The sequence below is a fragment of the Corapipo altera genome, unplaced genomic scaffold (genome assembly GCF_003945725.1).
Source record: "Corapipo altera isolate COAL_440 unplaced genomic scaffold, ASM394572v1 255, whole genome shotgun sequence".
Taxonomy (NCBI): domain Eukaryota; kingdom Metazoa; phylum Chordata; class Aves; order Passeriformes; family Pipridae; genus Corapipo; species Corapipo altera.
The window spans coordinates 71,808-91,502 of record NW_020884929.1 but is presented as its reverse complement, the minus strand read 5'-3'; the positions used below and the strand labels follow the sequence as shown (position 1 = coordinate 91,502).

General features: G+C 46.4%; 2 protein-coding genes across 8 annotated transcripts in view; one reads left to right on the top strand and one right to left on the bottom strand.

The window, feature by feature from the left end:
* ALPK1 (alpha kinase 1) overlaps nucleotides 1–14,342 on the bottom strand; it is a 34,483-nt gene extending 20,141 nt beyond the window's left edge. For 2 of the 4 annotated variants that reach the window (XM_027659058.1, XM_027659056.1), the window contains exons 1-2: nucleotides 7,492–7,593; nucleotides 2,641–2,874 (exon numbers count right to left, since the gene is read on the bottom strand). In XM_027659058.1, coding sequence (XP_027514859.1) covers nucleotides 2,641–2,761 — 121 coding nt within the window. In that variant the 5' untranslated portion in view covers nucleotides 2,762–2,874; nucleotides 7,492–7,593. Of the gene's footprint in view, nucleotides 1–2,640; nucleotides 2,875–7,491; nucleotides 7,594–14,204 lie in introns of those variants that run through there. The other 2 variants (XM_027659059.1, XM_027659057.1) reach the window with 2 other exon arrangements.
* Nucleotides 14,343–15,477: 1,135 nt separating this feature from the next.
* On the top strand, nucleotides 15,478–19,381 carry TIFA (TRAF interacting protein with forkhead associated domain). Of its 4 annotated transcripts, none has more exons than XM_027658876.1 (4): nucleotides 15,478–15,588; nucleotides 15,852–15,937; nucleotides 16,955–17,090; nucleotides 18,006–19,381. In XM_027658876.1, the coding sequence occupies exon 4, from the start codon at nucleotides 18,021–18,023 to the stop codon at nucleotides 18,582–18,584; it is 564 nt and encodes a 187-aa protein (XP_027514677.1). In that variant the 5' UTR covers nucleotides 15,478–15,588; nucleotides 15,852–15,937; nucleotides 16,955–17,090; nucleotides 18,006–18,020; the 3' UTR covers nucleotides 18,585–19,381. The 4 variants fall into 4 exon arrangements, with proteins under 4 accessions (XP_027514677.1, XP_027514676.1, XP_027514678.1 ...); XM_027658875.1 differs by having other exon boundaries at nucleotides 16,924–17,090; XM_027658877.1 differs by lacking the exon at nucleotides 16,955–17,090 and having other exon boundaries at nucleotides 15,484–15,588.
* The last annotated feature ends 314 nt before the right edge of the window (nucleotides 19,382–19,695 follow it).

The window sequence follows — 19,695 nt, the reverse complement described above, 5'->3', positions numbered from 1 at the left end:
CAGCCCTCCATGCCACGGCAAAAAGGTGGCCAAGCAGCAGAGCTGGTGGGGAGAGAAGGTCGTGCTCCCACCCTCTCAGCTCTCCCTGGAAAATCAGTGCAGGAGCAGGGATACCCACCTCATCACAAGCAACACAAAATGGCGGACTGAGGGGTTTAATCCCCCACGTAGAAGGGGGAAGACTGAGCTTCCCAAAATCTTTTCCCAAGGGAGATGGTGGGGAGGACTGAAGGCAGTCACAGCAAGCATGTGTTTTCCCATATGATCCCACAGCACTGACATTTTGGGGAGGGATCTGTCCAAAGAGAAACAGGAGCCTTACACAGACAGCCTTTCTGTCCGCTTCTCTACCTTCTTCTTCTGTCTTTCCCACACAGACTTTTGCTTACTTAAATAACAGTGAAAGAGAAAAAAAATACTGTCAGCAACCATGAAAACAATCAGTGGGATAACATGGATGCTGGTATCCTCTCTAAAGGTGTTACTGCTGTCCTCTTGTTTCGGTTTCCATGCTTGATCCCTCTCCTGTCTGATGCACTAAAGAGCAAAGATTAAAGCCAAATTCTTTAATTTAGATATTTAAAGAGACATCCTCAGCAGTCATTACTGCTGAGCTGATTAGTAAAGGAAACCAGGGCAACATTTTCAGGAGGATTTGGCAAACTTGGAGCCTTCAGTCACCTTTGGGGTTGGACATTCTTGTAGGCCTAGCAGGATGCTTCTTCGATGTGATGTTTAGGTGTCACCACGTGGAAACAAATAAATAAATCAGCCAGTCAGTGACAATAAAACGATGCTGTATCACAAGAACATCCACCGGAACCACAGCAACCAGTTGGGGAGCTCGTGTGAACAGTCCTGCAGCTGTCAGCTAAAATCCAGCTCCCAGGATGAGAGTCTGCCCTTGTAACAGAGAGCTGTTCTCACTGCTGGCACTATAAGCTCATTAATTAACAAGGGTTGAACCGGCACAGAAGTTGACTGGAATGATTCCTAGCCTAAAAAGAAGTAAAGAAGCAGTCCCGACTCACCTAACTCCCGCTCTGCCCCCTCAACTAAAGTGAGATGAGGATGTGCTCCTCCTCTCCCCTCTCCCCACCATTCGGCTTTCAGTCCCTCCTGCGCCCGGTCTGAGAAAGCTGGGGAGGGGGGGAAACAAAGGCAGCCCCGGGAGGAATAGGGGGGGCGAAGAAACCCCCTCGTCCCCTGCGCTGGGAGGGTCCCCCCGAAGCCGAGAGCCGCCGACCTGCGAGGCCCTGCCTTCCCCGGGCAGAGAGCCCCAGCGGTTATTAATGTCGCTGTCACCACCCCGCTGCTGGGGATTTTTCTTTCAGCTGATGGGAACACGGTCCCCTGGAAAAGCCCGAGCATCACTACGGGCTCTGATCGCCCATTTCCTGAAGCAGTTTACCTGAAGGACCGTGTCTAATCGAGTGATTATAAGGGCACTGATTTACCTTATCTGGAACTAAACTGATTATTTCTCATACTTTGTGGCATTTAATAGGAGAAAAGGAGGGAGGAGGACGAGGGGGGAAAAAAGCGCTACCTGATTAGGAGTTCAAGAGCCTATTCTGCGGAGCCATAATAAAACTTAAAAAGAATTCGCGAGGAGGAAACAAAGTACCCTTTGTCGAAAACAAAAAAAAAAAGAGGAGAGAAAAACCTTCCAGTATCCATAACAGAAACCTACACGCCACCCTCCAGCACAAACAGACTTAGGTGCTTCAGAAAAAAGGCAGCTGACCTCCCAGCAAGAACAGGGATGGTCGGAAAAACATATTCTCAACGGCTCTGCGCCCCGGGACAAACAAAGGGTTTTAAAGATCAAATTAACGTTATGGCCGAGTCACTCAAGCAAAGCAAAACTAAACATTATTAACACTAAACGGGAAAACGGGCAGTGCCGCAGATGTGTCACGCAAAGGAAAACCTTAATTCCGCTGGAATTAAGAAAATGATACATTCTTTTTTTTTTTTTTTTTTTTCCCCAAAGCACCACAGCGATACCAAAATAAATCCTGGTTTTCAGCAGGTAACCCTTTTATTACGGCTGTCGCTAAACACTGCTTCCTTTCCCGGTTATTTATTCCAGCCTTTAGCCAGCACGGATTTTCCTTTCAAGAGGGATATTGCAAGTTTGGGTTGTTTTTTGTTGTTTTTTTTTTTCCCCCTCGGACACCACTTGTAGAGGTCACACACATTTTACAAGATAAAGATTCGGGCAATGAGCTCTTTAATATATGAGGAGTAGCTGACAAACAGAGAGGGTCCTCACCCAGTTCCTATGAAAAGAGAGGAAATATGTGCCCTTATTCAGGAGTTGCATCCTTTCCCCCCCCCCCTTTTTTTTTTTTTTTTAATAACTGAAATTTATGTGCATCAGCAAACTTTTGGGCATTGTTCTTCCCAAACTAAACTGTTCCTTACAGCCTCATGTTTAGTGAAGCCTAAAATTAGAACTGACAGCAATTCACTGCAACAAAGTGGACTTCTTTCCCTGCCTGCCTGTAGCCCGCATCCCATTCACGGCCTCGAAATCCAGGCATCTCTTGACACTCATCTGCCAGGAGAAGAAAAATAGGGCAGGGCCGAGGACCGGCGGGGTCTTTGCCTCGCCCTCTCCCGGGGCGAGCTCACCTTGGCACCGCCGGTATTCCCGCTCGTCCTCCTCGCCCGTGCCAGCTTTTGCCGACAGGAGCGCGTCCAGAGCTCGCTCGCACTCCTGCAGCAGCGCGGCCACGGCGTTTTGATTATTCATGAAGGCTGATCCCACTCGGCTGTGAATTGGGTGTCCCCGGGTGCGCGGTGATCAATTACTTAAGAGAAGACACGGATTCTAAATGAAAAGGATCCCTTCAAGGCTTGAGGTACCTGGCAAACAAAGGAGGGGGAAAATGATTAACTAAAGTATCATCAATTATCCGAAAGGCTCAAGCAGGGAGAAATAATAAGGGAAATACATAAAAATACATGACAGCCTCGGAGGACTTTATTAGGGGAGTGTGTGAAATTACTGCAGGGTCCCGGTGACAAAGTGTGCGAGGCGAACATCTCCAAGGTGCCGGGGAGACAGGGCGGGGCTGGAGCAGGGAAACCCCAAGCAGGGAAGTGACTACCCGGGCTGTGCCGGAGCCCTTTGCACCTGGAAGGCTCGGGCTGTCACACACAGTTAGCTGGGACTGAATGGCAGAACTCATGGAAGATGCTGCATGCATTTTCCAGACCACTGGAACCGTCTCTTTTACCCTGGAACTCCGTCCCATGCAGGAATGTTCTCCATGGATGCACCACTGCAAGTCCCTCGGATGCTTAGGACATTGCCAGTGGTGATGCAGGAAAAAAAAACACATTTCCATTCCCACATATCCAGCTCAGCATCTGCCAAACCAGTTAAGCAGCTTGCAAAAATCAAGCACAAAATAAATAATTTGGGTTTGGCATTTTTCTTTTTTCCCCCCACCAATTTGATGACGGTTTCACCTAAAAAACTGTTCTCACAGCTTGAAGCATCACAGTCAGAAACAGTCTCTGTGAAGACATTTCTAAAATTAGGGAAACAGTACACTAGAGGAGGAAGGGGAGTGCAGTGCAAAGGAACACACATACAGGCACAGTTTGCTCTGCTGACCAGAAAAGACTCACATTCGAGTAGCTAAATTTCCAGGGAGGATTTTTTTCCCCCTCTGTCACAGCTCTGGGATCGCTGGATCCCCTGGAGCTGGTGGCTGATATCCCGTGTTCTCAACGGCACCCGAGTAAGAGCTGCCAGATTGAAAAGCAGAGGGCAAAAGAGATGCACTCATGCGAATGCAGAGAGGATCAGAGAGCCTGCCATGGAAGGGCAGGTGGAGCAGGGTAAAAGATGGGATTCATCAGCAAAGAGCCTGGAGGCAGGAGCCAGTCAGTGGGACTCTGCAGACAAATGGCAGAGAAAGAAGAAATTCAAAAAGTAGCCGTAAAAAAAAGGAGGCCGAGGGCAGGAGCACAGACGTGTGAGAGCAGCTGGGGAGCAAGTAAAAAAGATCAGCTAGAGGCAGAGCCATGGACAAAAACAGAAGGAAAAACCCTGAAAGGGTTTCCCATCTTTTTTAGCTCCAAGTAAGAGCCGCCAGGGCCACCCCATGCAGGGCACTGTCCTGCAGGGTTTGAGCCAGGTGAGCACAGCTGGGTGGTGGGATCACATCCCTGAGGATGGACCAGGCACAGGGCCCATTTAGGGGCTCCCTTCAGGAGAAAGAGGAGATGGCACCAGAGACAGGGCTGGTGACACAGCTACAGCTGTCCAAAGTCCACTCAGGAGATGGGGTTGAACTACCTGTCGCTGGCAAAGATCAGCCTGAAAAAAAAGGCCACCACCCTGATGGGATTCGCTCACGGCACAGGGTCTTAGTCCACATCCCAGTTCACAAAGGTCCCCTCTCCCTAGGGACTGCCAGGTTGTCAGGGATAGATATCTCAACCTGGTGACAACAGCCAGAAAGGAGATTCCTCTCTTCCTACCCTGCCAGGTCTGGGAAAGTTGATCCAGTTGCTGGTTATCCATCAGGGAAAAAAGACAGGCAGCCTCCTCTGCTACAGTCACAGTAACACACCTATGCCAGGGTTGCTTGCTCTGCTAACTGCACTGACATCTGCTAATTGATTTCTCTGATTACCCAGCCCTGTGGGAAGGAGTGTATGCCTGTCCCAGGAGTGCCTCCCAGGTTGGGACGAAGCATCCCAGCCATCTGGCCCTGACTCCACTCCTTTGTGTAATTGATTTCTCAAAAAATCCCCTCGTTTTCTAGGGAGTCCCCTCGAGTGAGTTCCGAGCAGACATACACCTGTCTCGGATCCACTGTGGACATTAGTCCTGGGAACTAGGAACTGCTTCAGGAGGGCACAGAAGCACATTGGAGAAGGCCTATGTTCAGCTGCCACCTCATAGCCCCAGTAAATACATACTCACAAGCACAGTGTGCTAGGAAGATCCACTAAAGCAAATAAGCAGTGGGACATCTCCCCGTACAAAGAATAACACGGTATTTAAGAGCACCCAGTGGAGCTCAGAGCCCAAATTTCGACTTTTAAGCCCAGCTTGTGCTCCCACAGCTTGGAAGATCCCACTGGGTCTTTACTGTAAGCAGGAGGGCCCCGTGGCTTTGTGAGCCACACAGGCTGCCAGTCTCACAAAGAACTGCCGGGACTTAGCGGGGAAGCTCAAATTAGTGTGGAAGTAACAGCGCTTGGCTTCCTTGGGTTGGGAGGGCTTAACTCACCGGGAAGCTGCCAGGTCCACAGCAGTGATATATGAATGTCAGCAAGAGAGGAATTTTTCTTGGAGTACGTTTTTTCCTCCAAAGAACTGAACAAACAGCAAGGAGACTCGGAGTGATAAACACTGATTTACAACGGCAGCGACGCCAGGAGAAAAGCGCAATAAACTGTGCATTAGTACTGAGAAGGTGGAGAGTCTTCAGAGACCCATCACTGGGGACAATGGCTCGCATCATAAAATCAGCTTAAAACTCACCAAAGAGCTCTAAGCTACGGCAGCATCCTCTTTACACAGATGCCACTTTGTAAAAGTTGTGCTTTGTGACAGCTGTGGCGTTGAGTGACAGCTGGGAGAGGGGAATAGCCAAGCACGCAGCTCATGGACCTGTGGAAATGCGGGACCTGAGACTAAAGGCGAACAGCACAACAGCAAAATCTTCTGGAGGCTTTTAGAACCCTCTCAGTGGTTACTAATCAGCTTTCCTAAGGTTCCCTTAAATCCTAACAAGTGGTACTTTAAGGAGACTACGGTTTTGAAGTGACAAAAATTGCAGCCTGACATGCTGCAAAAAAACCTGGGTGAAAATGCTTTCTAAGGATGCACTTCGAAATGCTCTTTGAAAACACACAATAAAAACAATTTTGCACCAGATTGAGGATTTAAGCATTTTTTTGGTGACAGCTTTTCTCCAGCTTTGGGCACAGGCAGTTTTTAAATGCTTGACGTAACTGTGAGACACTTTAAAACAAAAATTATGAGGGGGAAAAAAAAAAATCTGTGCCATTTCTGGTTGGAGCCCAGATTAAAATAACTCCTCGCATCAAATGTTATGGAAAAAAAAATATTACAAAGGTCTCAGGGGAGGAGAAAATACATTTCTGTGGTTGCCCTCTAATTGGAGCTGGGGTGCAGAACAAGAGGGATGGAGGGAAGTATTGGGTGGGCTACAGTGAAATGATCTCTTTAATAAGAAATGGGACATTTCAGAGCCCTTGGGCTAGAAGACCAAAAGATCTGTCAAGAGAAAGGAATTTTAAGTTCTACTGTGGATGGAAGGAAGCCTGGGAGTCAATCTAGCCAGTTTAAGACTGCAATTAGCTTTGGAGGCTTTAAGAAAAAGAAGATGTAATTGCTGCATTCAAACTTCAAATGCAGCAAGGATAACAAGCCTTGGTTTCTCAGACAACATCGTTTGGGAAATTTTCCACAGCATTATGGCCCTGAAACACAAATTAGAGTTCGCCAGACCTTTTCTCTCTGAAAATATATTATCCTAATTTTCATCTTCTTCAGGCTACCCTCCAGTTCCAGGGAGACTAATGAAGAGGAAGCAAAGACCTGATGAGTTCCATGTGGAGACTACATTTATGGATTAATCCCAACAGGGAGCAAATAAACCTTATTCCCAGAGCTCTCGGTTGGGACTCGGCACAATCAATCGAGGAATGGATAGTTATTTATGACCGAGGCTGTTTTGACTTTCAAATAAACATTTTAATTATTTTAAGTGCTACGCTGGAACTTGGGACTCTGAGCCCTGTTTTCATTTTGCAGCCTTGCTCTCCTGCCTCCTAATCCCAAACCACTCCGGTCATTAGGACACTGTGCAAATCATACTGATTTTCACGCCTGGAACATTTGGAAGTGTTTGCTAGGGTAAAATCCACAGGCCAGACAAACTAGGGAAAAGGAAGGGGGGGAAAAAGGAAGGAGGAAAAGGGGGGAGGAGCCAGTATAAACGAAAGGAACACCCTCAAACTACACTGAGCCTAAAGAGGTGCCCAGCTCTGAAACCCCTTTGTAATCATCTTGGCACATCCCGATCCATCGCTGCATCCCACTTTTCTCTGCCTGCTCCTACAAGCCATCTTAATAACCAAGGCACTTAAAAGTGTTTCTTTTCTAACAGCTCATTTTCAATTCAAGTGTCTGCACCACTTGCACTGCTGGTTTTTCCCTCCAGCCTAATTTGGTGTACTGTGGCCCTTCCACATGGGGCTTCCCTAAGGTTAATGAAGCCACACTCATTTTTAGGGAAGCTCTTTAAGCTGTTAGAGTCTCTGGTTGAATAAAGACAGGGGTGAAATCATGACACAGAGCCAGTGCTGGATCTATTGTGGCTGGTCCATTTATAGCCTCATCTTCCCTCCATATTCTGATATTTCATCTTGTCTTGATTTCTGCAGGAAGACTGCAAAAATATTGATAAATATCGATGCTGGTGTTTTTACCTGCAGCAGGTAACAGGGACCGTGCACATCACACAGCACCCTCAGCTGCTCTCCCTCCTGTGGGTTTGCGCACAAGCCTTCTGGAGTCCTCCCTGTCACCCCCTGTCAAAAAGAAGAGGTTCAGCTTTATTTTTTCAGATTTGACAGCTTGAGGGACTGAAAAATAAAACAGGAGAAAAAAAAAGAAAGAAAACATGCTTACACTAATTTAGCAAAGGTTTCAATGACTGATTTAATATCATCTTCCACAGAAGGCAAATTCAGTTTCCTGACTATTTCAGCACATATGTTTGTGTTTTCCTAGAGCATTTACCTTTCTTTGAGAAAAGGCAGTTTAAAAAAAAAATTAAATGGATTTTCTAGGGGCTTTAGTTAGTTAGTTATTAGTTAGTTTACTTCTCTGGCTTAAAGATTAGATGTTTTCTTTCGGTAAAGCTGGGTATCCCAACTGGCTGTATTAAAATAAGGAAGAACCTCAATCAAAAAGCCTCTCCTAAGGCAAGCTTTCTTGTTAATATGCACCAACATGAAAGGATTTCTTTTCATCCTATACAACTACAGTGTGTGTAAATTGCAGGGGGCTCATTGGCATAAATCTTGGCTGTGACCTCTGAGGTAAACTGGATTTACATTACTTTCTGACAAGAATTAAATGAAGGCCTTGTGGATATATGAACAGCCTTCTAGACTGCAACAGATGGGCATGAATGTGCTCCCTAGGCAAACTATCAGTGACATCTGTGTCCTCCAAATTCTGGTGGTCTCAGCCAATTAGCAGGCAAAAGGGAAGAAAAAAAAAATAAAGCCAGCCTCTGCACAGCCACCCCAGCCAGAGCCGAGGCAGAAGTGCTTCTGTTTGGAAATGGGATCAAGAACAGCCTCCAGCACAAGGAGGTGGTTTGCCGGCTGGTGTAATACAGAGGTGACATTACAGGAAAAAAGCTGAGGTAATGAGGGAGAAGAGATATTAATATTAATACAGGACAAATGCCAGCCCCAGCCAGGTCTGTGTAAGGGGACAACAATGGGCTACCCTGGGGGACTTACGCTCCTGCAGCCAAGGATGGAGTTTTTGCCAGGGGTGAAAGCGAAGCCCAGTGCCTGACACAGCTAAGGCAGGTGCTGGAAAAGCCCGGCTCTTGATCCGTATTCAAACCCCCACCATGTGCTCTGCTCTCCCTGCAGAAGCACCCAAAGAGAAACTCTGGCCATGCAGACCTGCACTTAGGAATCATGGAATATTTGGAGTTGGAAGAGACCCATAAGGATCATCGAGTCCAACTCTGGGCACGCCTCCGTGGGTGGATGGGATCAGGGAAGCAACACACTCGCTGCCTGCTGCACCTGCCTGCTCCAAAGCTTGCTGCTTCCTGGAAGAGCATTTCAGCTGCAAACAGACCAGGAAAAGAGCCTGGAATGAGGTCTGGGATTTCTTAGTGCAGCACAGACACAAAATAGAGCCAAAACCACCCAGCAACTTCCACCGCTGGACAAAGGGAGTCCAAACCCAGCCCCAAACTGCACCAGATCCGTGGCTTTAGGCCAGTTACGCCAGAGGAGTGACTCAGACCAACAGAAGAGGTACAACAAGCCACTCCTTATGAAGCATATTCTCTGTCTCCCAAGTTTTTAATGGAGCTGCCACGGCAGGAGCAGGCAGGACCTCTGGCTAAAAGCGGATCCATCGGCGCTGGGCGCTGAACAAAAGCACCTGTTGTTTTGCCCTGGTCATGACTTTTCAGAGAGGCCTTTTGGGCACTTTCTCCTCACCACTGCTATCCCCAAGTACTACTAGGGGATGCAAAGAAAAAAAAAAAAAAGAAAAAGGAATAATTGAGGGGCAGATCAATAAATTAAAAAGTTCTAAAAAAAAAAGGAAAAAAAAAAGGGAAAAAAAGACATAATGAATTTGGTACAGCACATATTTTTAGATCAAAGATGCCTTTGAAGTGACAAACCCTTAATCCATAAACTACTGAAGCACTTCCTTTCTCTCCCAAACCACTTGTTGTCAAATAAAATGGAACTTAAGGAAATTATCTTTATCTGCAAAATGGCCAAAAGAAGCCATCACCTAATGACAGCCTTGTCAAAATGACAATTGGGGAAATTGTTAGGAAGGGGAGGCCTGATGACTGGAGGAATAAGCTGGCTGTTTGCTCTAATCTGGGCAGGCAGGCCCCACACAATTCCAGTCAGCTTGCTGTGTGAAACAGCTAAGTCTTTGTCAACCCAGGCAGGGGCTGGAAAGACTTCTCTTTCATGAATATGGATCACCACCCTCCACGACTACATAAAAAAAAACCCAACAAACTCCTTCCAAACAGCAAAATAATAATAAAAAAAACCAAACCCAAAACTTAGCCACAAGAAATAAATTGCAGAACAACAAAATCCTGAGAGAGAAAAACCATGAAGCAATGAAAGTGCAGCACGTTTTGGAAGTGGAGCCAGAAGGATCTTCCTCCCAAAGGCTTTCTGTGCACTTTTATTCCCCAGCAGAGCAGGATGAGGCACTTCAAGTGCACAAAAGCACAACGGCTTATGGGGGTATTTAATGTCCAGCACTGGAGTTTTTTATATTTTGCATTTCTGAACGTGCTGCCCGAGCACCAAAGCCCAGGCCACGAACACACTCGGCTGGGCTGGTGAGACAGGAATTCCTGCTCGCCTGTGCAAGGAGGAAAGCACCTGGAGCAGGTCAAAACCCTTCCACATGGGCAAAAGTTTCAAGTCCAGGCACTGAGGTAGCTTCAGATTAGGGTCACAAATTTCCTGTGAAGCTTAAAATCCTTCACAGCGCCTCGAATCAGTTGGAATCATGAGTCACCTTGAAGTTTGGGGGCTTTTTATGCATCTATACAATATTAAACTCCAAGCATTCCAAAGACTGGCATAAAACTGAAATGGGAGAGCCAAATGAAGCCCCCTGGACTGCCAGTGGAGGTGGATGTACAGATAGGCAGTGCCTTAAAAAGGTGAAAGGGCCCAGAAATGCATGTCAGAAACACTGTGTCTGCAGGACTGATGCTGAAAGTCTTGTAAGCCCAAAAATGGCTTTTAAAGCCACGGAAGGGCAGCTGGGAAGAGAAGGCAGGATCAAACCACCGAGCCTCTGCCTGTTGCAGAAAACCCAAATGAAGATATTTTAAGATGTGGCTGGATTTTGTCTTTGCTGGAAGGCTGTGACATCATTAAAGCATTTGACAGCGTTTGAAAAGTTACCTTCAGATGTTTGCTGTTATCTTTTTAATTTTGCTAGTAAAACTGCAAATCGGATCTTGATTTATTATATATTTGTTATATATTGTGGTGATATTATAAACTTGATTTTTTTTTCTCCAAATAACAAACCACATGAAAGTTTGACTTCCAGCAGAGATATCAAGGCACAATGCTCAATTTTGAGGTTCCCAATATTATGCAATGTTTGCTGTAGACATTTCCATTTCATTAGCATATTCTGCTTTCCATGAGACCCAGCAATGAATGCTGTCCCTGATCTAAGGCTAATCCTCTTTAAAGAGCTACAGGCTATATTACATGTGGCCACAGCCACGGTTATGCCAGGGCTGAATCACTTTGAAGCCTATTGAACAGTGTTCCCTTGTGAGACCATACACAGAGCCATAAACCGATGCTCCCAGTGCTCTGAGATCCCGCTGTTTCCAACCACCAGGAGCTTCTGTAAGGGACAGACTTGAGTCCCAAGCAAGGGGCTGCAAAGAGGGAAGAGATACCCGCTGCCTTCACCTCCTCTCAAAGCCAATTTATGTCCCTACAGCGATAAAAAGTCCTTTTTTTTCTGGAGCTCATCAGAGAGCAAATGCGCCGAGGGAGGGTTTCCAGAGCAATCAAAGGTAAAGATGAACCAGGCACCTGCTTCCCGGAGTAGGAAGGAAGCCACTTGAGCTGTTTTGGACAGAATCATACACATATTTAACAAAAAAAAAGAGAAAAAGGGCCATGTATGTACTTTCAAGGCTGACTCCATGCCCCTAAATGCCATAAACTGAGGTAATGGAACAGAGGTTTTAGTGCCACACAACGTGGAATCTTTAGGACCTTCACATCCACACAAATTCAAAGGCATAAAAAACCCAAAACAACAAAAAGGCCACTATATTCTCTGGCTCTGCTACATAACAGCAAAATACAGTTTATATACAGTTCATCTTTAACTCTTCAAAATAACCTTGTTTAATCAAGGGAGCTGGAAATGTTGGTTCTGTTCAGCCCAGAAATTATCTCCATCTAACTGGTGTCACACCAGACAGAGAGGGCAGATTCAGTCTCCATGGTAAAATCTGGGGCCTGGTGAAGGCAACATTTAACCTCCTGGCTTTCAAAATAGTTGCACAAATTACTTTTTTTTTCCTTTTCAGCTCTTAATTTTCTTCATGAAGACAAACTTCTCTGGGAGACGTGGTGCTCCAACACATTTAAGGCTCCAAGCTTTGTTCCAGCTTCAAAAAAGGACAATAGGGAAGAGCTGACAATTTTTATTCTGTGTCAGGCCTTAAAGATGATTTGATTTTGAGCAAGAAACAAGCACCTGGTCTATGGCATTGAACCTCCCCTACTTTTCCTTTTCCACATCATGGAATTACTGGAGCTTCTCTCCCACCAAGCTGCATGAACCTTCCTGCAAAGACACAGCTGTCAATATGAAGGGACCCCAAGATCACAACACCTCCACCTCTTTCCACAGTGTCCATATGGGAATAAGGGCAGTGGGGTGGACAAAAGGGAGAGAGAATCCAGACAGAGGGAGAAAGGGTCCAGAGAAAAAAATAAACAAAGGGTGCAAGGAGCAACAGAGGGGGTAGGAAGAACAACCAGGAGGATGGTAAGAGGGAAGAACAGCAGACAGCAAGAGGGGCAGGAAGATGGAGGAGAAACTGAGATAGCAGAAAGGTAAGAAGGAAGAGAAGGGAAGAAGGCAGAGGGGCTCCAAAGGAGGACCAAGGGCAGATTGTAATGTAGAAAGAAAAAAAGACCTCGGAGAGGGGCATGACAAAGTCCATCTTGTAAGGAACAGTTCCCTTTGGTATTCAAAGTGAGCTTCCTCATCAGTTTATTCAGGTCAGGTGACATGGGAAATGGAAGACTTCTTTTTCCTAAGTAAACAAGGAGCAAAGAAATAAATAGAGGGAACAGTGCTCTCTCTTCCTCCTTTGGAAGATCTCCTCTCTGCTTCATGGAGTGGAGCTGTTCTTGGCACTGGGATCTAAGAGTGCAGAGTGAACACTCTTCCTCCTCCTCATGCATCTCTCTTCCCTCTCACGCTGAGATCCACTGGAATACACTGGGATACCTTTGGAACACACCTATATTTGAGAAGGGCCTATTTCTTTTGCATTTGAACACGAGGCACTTGTTTGCTGTACAGTAACAATAACTTATTGCAAAACCTAATTATTTCCTCCATTATGCCTTTCCCAAACTAACTCGTGGAAGTTACCACTGTTACAATTAACTTACAAGCACCTCATCAGCTCTTGCAACAACAAAACGAAATTTCTGACTTAAAACGAAAAAAATAAGGGAAAAAAAAAAAAAAAAAGAAAGAAAACCCCCACGAACCACCAACAAATACTCAGGAAACACCAAAATCCCCCAAAGGAATGGTGGTGGCTTCCCATGTGCGGTCACACATTGCCACCTACCGGCTCCCACTCCTGTGCCTCGGTGCTAAGGGGGTTTGGAATAATAAAAAGGGCTGTGAAGCAGGGAGGAAGAGCAGCAGGAGGGTACAGGTCGGTACTGGAACCCAACACACGTTGGTACAGGTGAGGCAGTGAACAGTATCGTACCCCGGCATCGCCCGGGCACAAGCAAATAAAAACCAGCCTGGGGGTGGGGGGGAACACAACTACTCATCTCTTGCACCCTTCTCAAGCTTTCTGCTGAGCTCACCACGTCACATCTGCCACATGCACGACACGGAAATACCGAGAGCGCCTGACTCCTTGTGTCCCCTTGTGGCAAGAGCCAGCCCTGCAGAAAAGCAGCATTTCTGCCTTAAATATCACCACGGCGTTCCCAAATCGTAACCAGCCAGGCAAACCATTAGGAGAATATACTTTCTTCTAACTCTTCTCACCCACCACGATCTTCCCAGAAAGCGAAAGAAACATATTTCCCCTCACCGACTCCGACTTTCTGAGTCGATCACGACTGAAAGAAATGCAAGAATACTTAGTGTTTTTTGTTTTCCGGATGTTGCCTATTCAGGCTCTGGAGTTACAGCAACCAGTTGCTAGAAAAATAAATAAGGTACCATCACAGCCAATTCAAAACCACCTCAGTCATTCAGCCCATGTATCACAAATAGTGAATTAGCCCAAATGACGTGTTTATTTCCAGTTTCGCTTTTGACAGAAGAAATTTTGTTATTATAATACAGAAATGCACTCTAGTAAAGCACAGAAACATTTTAGCAGGAAGGTCACCCAAAACCCCCAGAAGCAGGCAGAGAGTGCCTGCATTTGTTTTTTCTCATATAAGGGGCAAACCTGGAGTTGCATTCCTGAAGCTGGCAGCATTTTAACTGATTAAAAACTTATGGAAGGCAGGAGCGGTAAATCCAGTTCCTGCCCTCCCCTGTACAAAATCACAAAGAGCTATACTTAAAATAATAAGGAATATGTAATTAACATGATGTTACACAACCCCAGAAACAAAAAAAAAAAAAAAGGAAAGGTACTCACATACCTCAATAGGCAAAAGTATCACAACAATCCTATCAGAAAAACTCTCTTGCAGTCTGGGAATCAGACTCTTTCCGGAAGCAAAGGGCTGACAGGAATTATAACTATCAACAGATGCAATAAATAGCAGGGTTGCACAATTCTGGCTTTTCCAGGAAGACAGCAAAGTGTCTTTTTGTTTTTATGTGTGAGTACACAGGCCGAGCCCTGCCTGGTGCAGAAAAGGCATTCTGCTACAGGAGAAAACTCGGAATAATGTTTCCCTTCTGTGCTTTTCAATATGACTTCCTGCACAATGCAGTTTAACCCCTTTTTCTTTCTGATGTCAGGGGAGAAGAGCACATGGAACAGGCGTATCAGCCTGCACACAGATATAAGTTATTCCACGAGAACTACAAAGGAGCTTATCAACCCGCGAGTCATTTACCTGTTTGCTGAACACATAAAAAGAACCCACAAGTGAAAAATAGTTTATATGAACCGACACAGCATTTCACCAAGCCTGCCAAAGCAAGCAAGCCTTCAGCATTTATCGAGGCACAGCCTTGCCAGTCCCAATGCTGTACAGGCACGGGAAAGGGAGGACACTGAATGTTTGGGATCTGGATTGAAAAGGAACAGGTTTTTCCTCCACTCTGCCTCTTGGTCTGTGCTGGTTATTAAGAAAAACTAAGCAGCTGGATGAGGAAGAACTGCTCATTTTTTTTTCCCCTACCAGACAGTACAGCTGCCTCAGGATTTTTAAAGAGTAGAACCAAACCAAACCAAAGCAAAAACAAAAAGTGAAGTTTTCGGCTCAGCTTAGATCAGCGGCCAGGGAAGGATTGGGTTATTTAGGTAGTTTCCCAAAGGCGGTGCACTAAAAGCTGAACTGCGGTTGCTTAAAGCAAACAACCAAATATTTTTAAATAATCACTTTAAGGGCACCACCGGGTCAACAAGTTACGCTTGTGACGTGACGCTTACTTAGTGTATTTTATTCTTCGAAGTGTTCCCTTTGGGGGTGAAAATTATTTTGCCCGACACTCTGGGTCTGATCCCCGACTTGGCTGCGGGCACGACACGTTCGGATGCCCACGTAAAGCCCCGGGTGGCACAGCTGAAAATCTGAAATTTCTTTCGATTTATTCACCACAATAAATAATTGACCATTTGCCGTTTTTTTTTTTTTTGGAGGGGTGAGAATTGTTTGTTTGGGTTTTTTTTTCCCCCTGAAATTTACGTTCAACTTCCGGCCCCGCCGTGCCCTCAGCGCCGCCCCCCTCAGCCCTTCCCGCCTCAGCGCCTCCCGCCTCAGCGCCTCCCGCCTCAGCGCTTCCCGCCGGCTCCCGGGGGGAATTAGCGGGCGTGAGGAGCCGCTGGAACCTCCTCGGCAGGAGAGGAGGTGAGGGGAAGGAAGGAAGGGACGGAAGGAGGCGGGATGGATCAGCGGGTAGAACCAGGGGGTGTGTTCGGGCGGTCGCGATGGAGGCGGCGGGTTCGGTCGGGAGGATGGGCGGGCTGGCGAGGCGGCACCGAGACTCCTGCTCCGGGAGTCCGTGCTCTTTAGTGCTCCACTTCGTTCTCCTGCCTCTGGAAACGGGGATGGTGACGCTTCACGGCGTGAGGGGATGAGATGAGATCACGGTTGGTTTGTCTCGAACGAAGGTGCGGAGGGAGAACAGCGGGGAGAGGAGCTGCGAGAGAAGCCCGGATTCAGCTGGAGAAAGTTTACTTCTGACCGAAACACTCCAGTGAGTAAAACCTCCTTCAGCGATTACGTGGTAGTATGTTAAGTATGTTCAACCTCGATAAACTTTTAGGGCAGGACGGGGCCAGCTGGGGTGGAGATGCCTGAGGTGGTACACGAGGATAGATAGATAAGTAGATAGATAGCAGGGTCTGTGGGTGCTGCTGGAGCAACTGGTGGCTGGTCTTGCGTAATAAATGTAGCCATTTGTAAAAGTCATCATTAACACGTGAGTAAAGCCAGTGTTTTGCATTTATCTGTGCACACAGCAGATTTCTCAAAATGTATCTTTCCATTCCCGTGTTTTGCCTACTCCTGGTGCGATTCAGAAACCGAGTAACAAAGATAATCGCTGAAGCAGAACGTGCTTTTAAGTTGGTATCAAATTCAGCCCAAGTCTCGAGGCAGAAAACTGTCTCTAAGCTGATGTAAGAACTAAGGAAAATCAAAGGAGTTGGTGGTTTTCCCCTTTCACCAGAAATGACCTCATATAATATCCCCTTATTGGTGCAAAACAGGAAAGGGCAGAATTAGACACAGACACAGTCCCTGCTGCTCACAGAGCTGCTTCCAGCATACCGGAGCTGAGGAATCTACCAGGAGGAAGGATGGATGCTGGTGCCACCACAGCTTGCCTCACAGATGGCAAAGGAATAACCTGCCATCAGGGTGTCTCTCTCTGTATTCCTGCCAAAAGCATAGATGACGTTTCCTAGTTCGTTTTAACGTGAAATTTTCTGTTCCTCCCATCATCTGCACTGCTGTAGTCTGCTTCAGTAAGCAAGCTGAGCTACTCTGAGTGTCAGAACTGCTGCTGGTTTTGTGTTAGAGGTGGGAGAAGGAAGTGGTTTCGAGCTTTCACACAGAAAACGATGCACTGACACACCGCCATTCACTGTGCTTGGTGTTTATGTACAGCGGCGTAAATGAGCCTTCAAAAACACAGCTCAGCTCCATCATCACAAAACACAAATCATCATTTAATTGCAGTGGTGAATCACCTACTCATAAAAACCCCCAGATTAAATTGTAAGCACTGAGAGAGCTCAAGATCTGCGTTAAGACACATTGGGAACTCATTGCAATCCAGCAGGAGAAACGTGACAAACATCTGCACTGTACGAAACCAGTTAAATGGCTGCTCACATGTTTCGCTGGTGAGTAACTGGGAGCTCATTCTCTTGTTCCTACTTAAAGTGCCAAGACTTTTCTCTCTTTAGACTCCGTTTCAGTGCAGGAAGACACTGGCCTTGCATTTGTGGGGGAACAGATCACAGTGTTCCCTTAGGTGCCTCAGATTTTATTAGGATGCGCCGCAGTCGCTCAGACTTCGAAACAGAATTTAATTCATACTCAGGCATCTCTGTGCTGCATGTGAGACGCTTAAAAGAACACACACAAAACCAACCAAAGCCAAGAAAAGTTACTTATTTTTAGTTCTGCATCGGATAGCTGGGATTTGCCAACAGGCAGTGGGGAAATGCCTTGAGCTGGTGACAATTCCTCATTTAGGTCTAGAGAATACTCCAGCTGTTGCATTCACTTTACACACTGTCAGAGCAGTCAGTGCTAAACACTGTTTTGTTTCATGCAAGAGGTAAATTCTGACCTGAGAGCCAAAGGAGTTGCTTTATACATATTTGAATTATTACTGCCTACAGACAGACTGGTTGTAGAAGTAATTTGATACCTTCTAGTCACAGGAATGCCACGAGAGAGCAGAGCACAGAGGCAGTACCTGCTCCATTTTACTGCTCCATTTTAAGCCCATAAAGTAAATCTTACTCCTAAATGACATATTTCTTGCAAAGATAAATCTACCTGGGAGGTCCTCACGAAGAGCTCGTTGGCAGCAGTGGTCAGTCAGAGCTTCTGAGCTCTGAACTCTCATTTCTTTGCTCCAGTGCTTTCATCACGTTTACTTGTCAGCCAATTTGCTATAAATCCTATCCAGTTGCTGCACAATAGCACACGAAGTGTTTTAATGCCGCGCCGAACCCGATTTGTTTGGCCCCACGGCGATTTCACGCCGGTGATTTTTTTTTTTTTACCTCTCTCTTGTTCTCTCCGAGGGACTCTTTTCAATCATGAGCTCCTTTGAGGACGCCGAGACGGAAGAAACGGTGCCGTGCCTCCACATGACCTTTTACCACCCTTGCCAAGGGGAGAAGATGATGTTCCGCTGCCTGAACTTCTGCAAGCGAGAGCAGGTCAGGGCGGACGAGACGGCCAAGTTCGGCCGCGATTCCAGCGCCTGCCGCTACAGCCTGGTGGACGCCCGTGTCTCCCGGGTCCAGTTTGCCCTGCAGTTCTACAGGAAGCTCCACAGCTCGGAGTGCTGCTTCGAGATCAAGAACTTGAGCAAGAGGACGAAGCTGACCGTGAACCAGACGGAACTGGGCTACCTGAACAAAATTGACCTGCCCTGGAGGTGCGTCATTTGTTTTGGGGACTACCAGATCTTGGCAGAGATCCAGGAAGGGGAGTCCGTGGATTATTTTGAGACTCACCTGCACTTGGCCGAAGCGCCGATCTTGCAGGAGAGATCCCTGCCATCCCTGCAGCCGGTACCCGAGAGTGGCATTTCTTCTTCCATTTTTCTCTGCCAAGACAAAAGCCCCACAGAGATGGATGAAAACGAGCCGTGCTAGCAGGGGAGGAGGAGGAGGAGGCTGGATCAGATTTTGCAGCCTGCACAGCTTCCAGCATGGAAGGCTGTCACCTCACAGTCCAGTGTTCCTGGTGGTTCTCACCCCTGCACATCAGCCCTTCTTACTTGGTGTTTTCAGCACGGGCATTCCAGAACGTACTTTGTTCCAGGCAAGAACAGATTCCTGGCACTGCCTTCACGGGGGCAGAAGTGCTCTCTGATCACCAGTTTGCCCGTGGCAGACAGGGGGCCACTCAAATCCAGGGCAGCAGGTTCCATTCCAGAGCTGTGACCACGTGCCTCGAAGGGATGTTTAACAGGCATTATTAACACAGAGCATGGTTTTGGTCCCAGCTCCAAGGAGGGACATAATTCCTCACTGCATTTGATGTGCTTTGCTTTTGACATGGAATTCCAAACAGTATTTGCAAGCCTAGGCTGTAACTTCCCGAATTTTGCATCCTAGAAACACTTTGTCAGCAAAGTCCTTTTGAGTTTATGTTTTTATTAACTTCGCAGCAAGATTTTTTTTCCTCTCTTGTTTTTTAAAATGGAATCAAATCCGTATTTTTTTGCAAGTTAACTGCTTTTGCTTGTGATGTAAACAAACATGCAGTGTCAGTGATCACAGTACATAAAAACCCAGAGAAATTTCTTAATAAAAAGCATTTGGTTGCCTAGTAAAGATTCACTGTCTTTTACAACTACGACCTAAAAGGAATTTATGGGGAGTAAAATTATTTCCAGAAAAGAAATTTTCACTGGCACTGTTCTGGGCTTTCCAAAAGTGCCATTGCACCAAGGTAAGAGTCACTAGTTTCCTACCTCTTCTACCTCCCCCCCCAAATATTTCTAAGTATTTTGCATATTGTTTCAGTGAAGTTTTGCTTTGTCAGGGGCTCAGCTTTTCATTGGCACTTCCCCCCCGCCCCTGAGTATTTTAGTTTGCTTGAAAGACACACTGGAAAGATTCAGATCATACATAGGAGTTACCCATCTTATCACCCCTAAATATTAGGATGCATTCCAGCATTAATCATTCCAAGAAAACCATAATTATAGCTGAGGGGAGGAACAGCTGAGATTAAAGCAACCAACCACAAGGGAGAAAA

Excerpts from the sequence above, each read along its gene's own strand:
- TIFA (XM_027658876.1), top strand. The coding sequence starts at position 18,021 with ATGAGCTCCTTTGAGGACGCCGAGACGGAAGAAACGGTGCCGTGCCTC.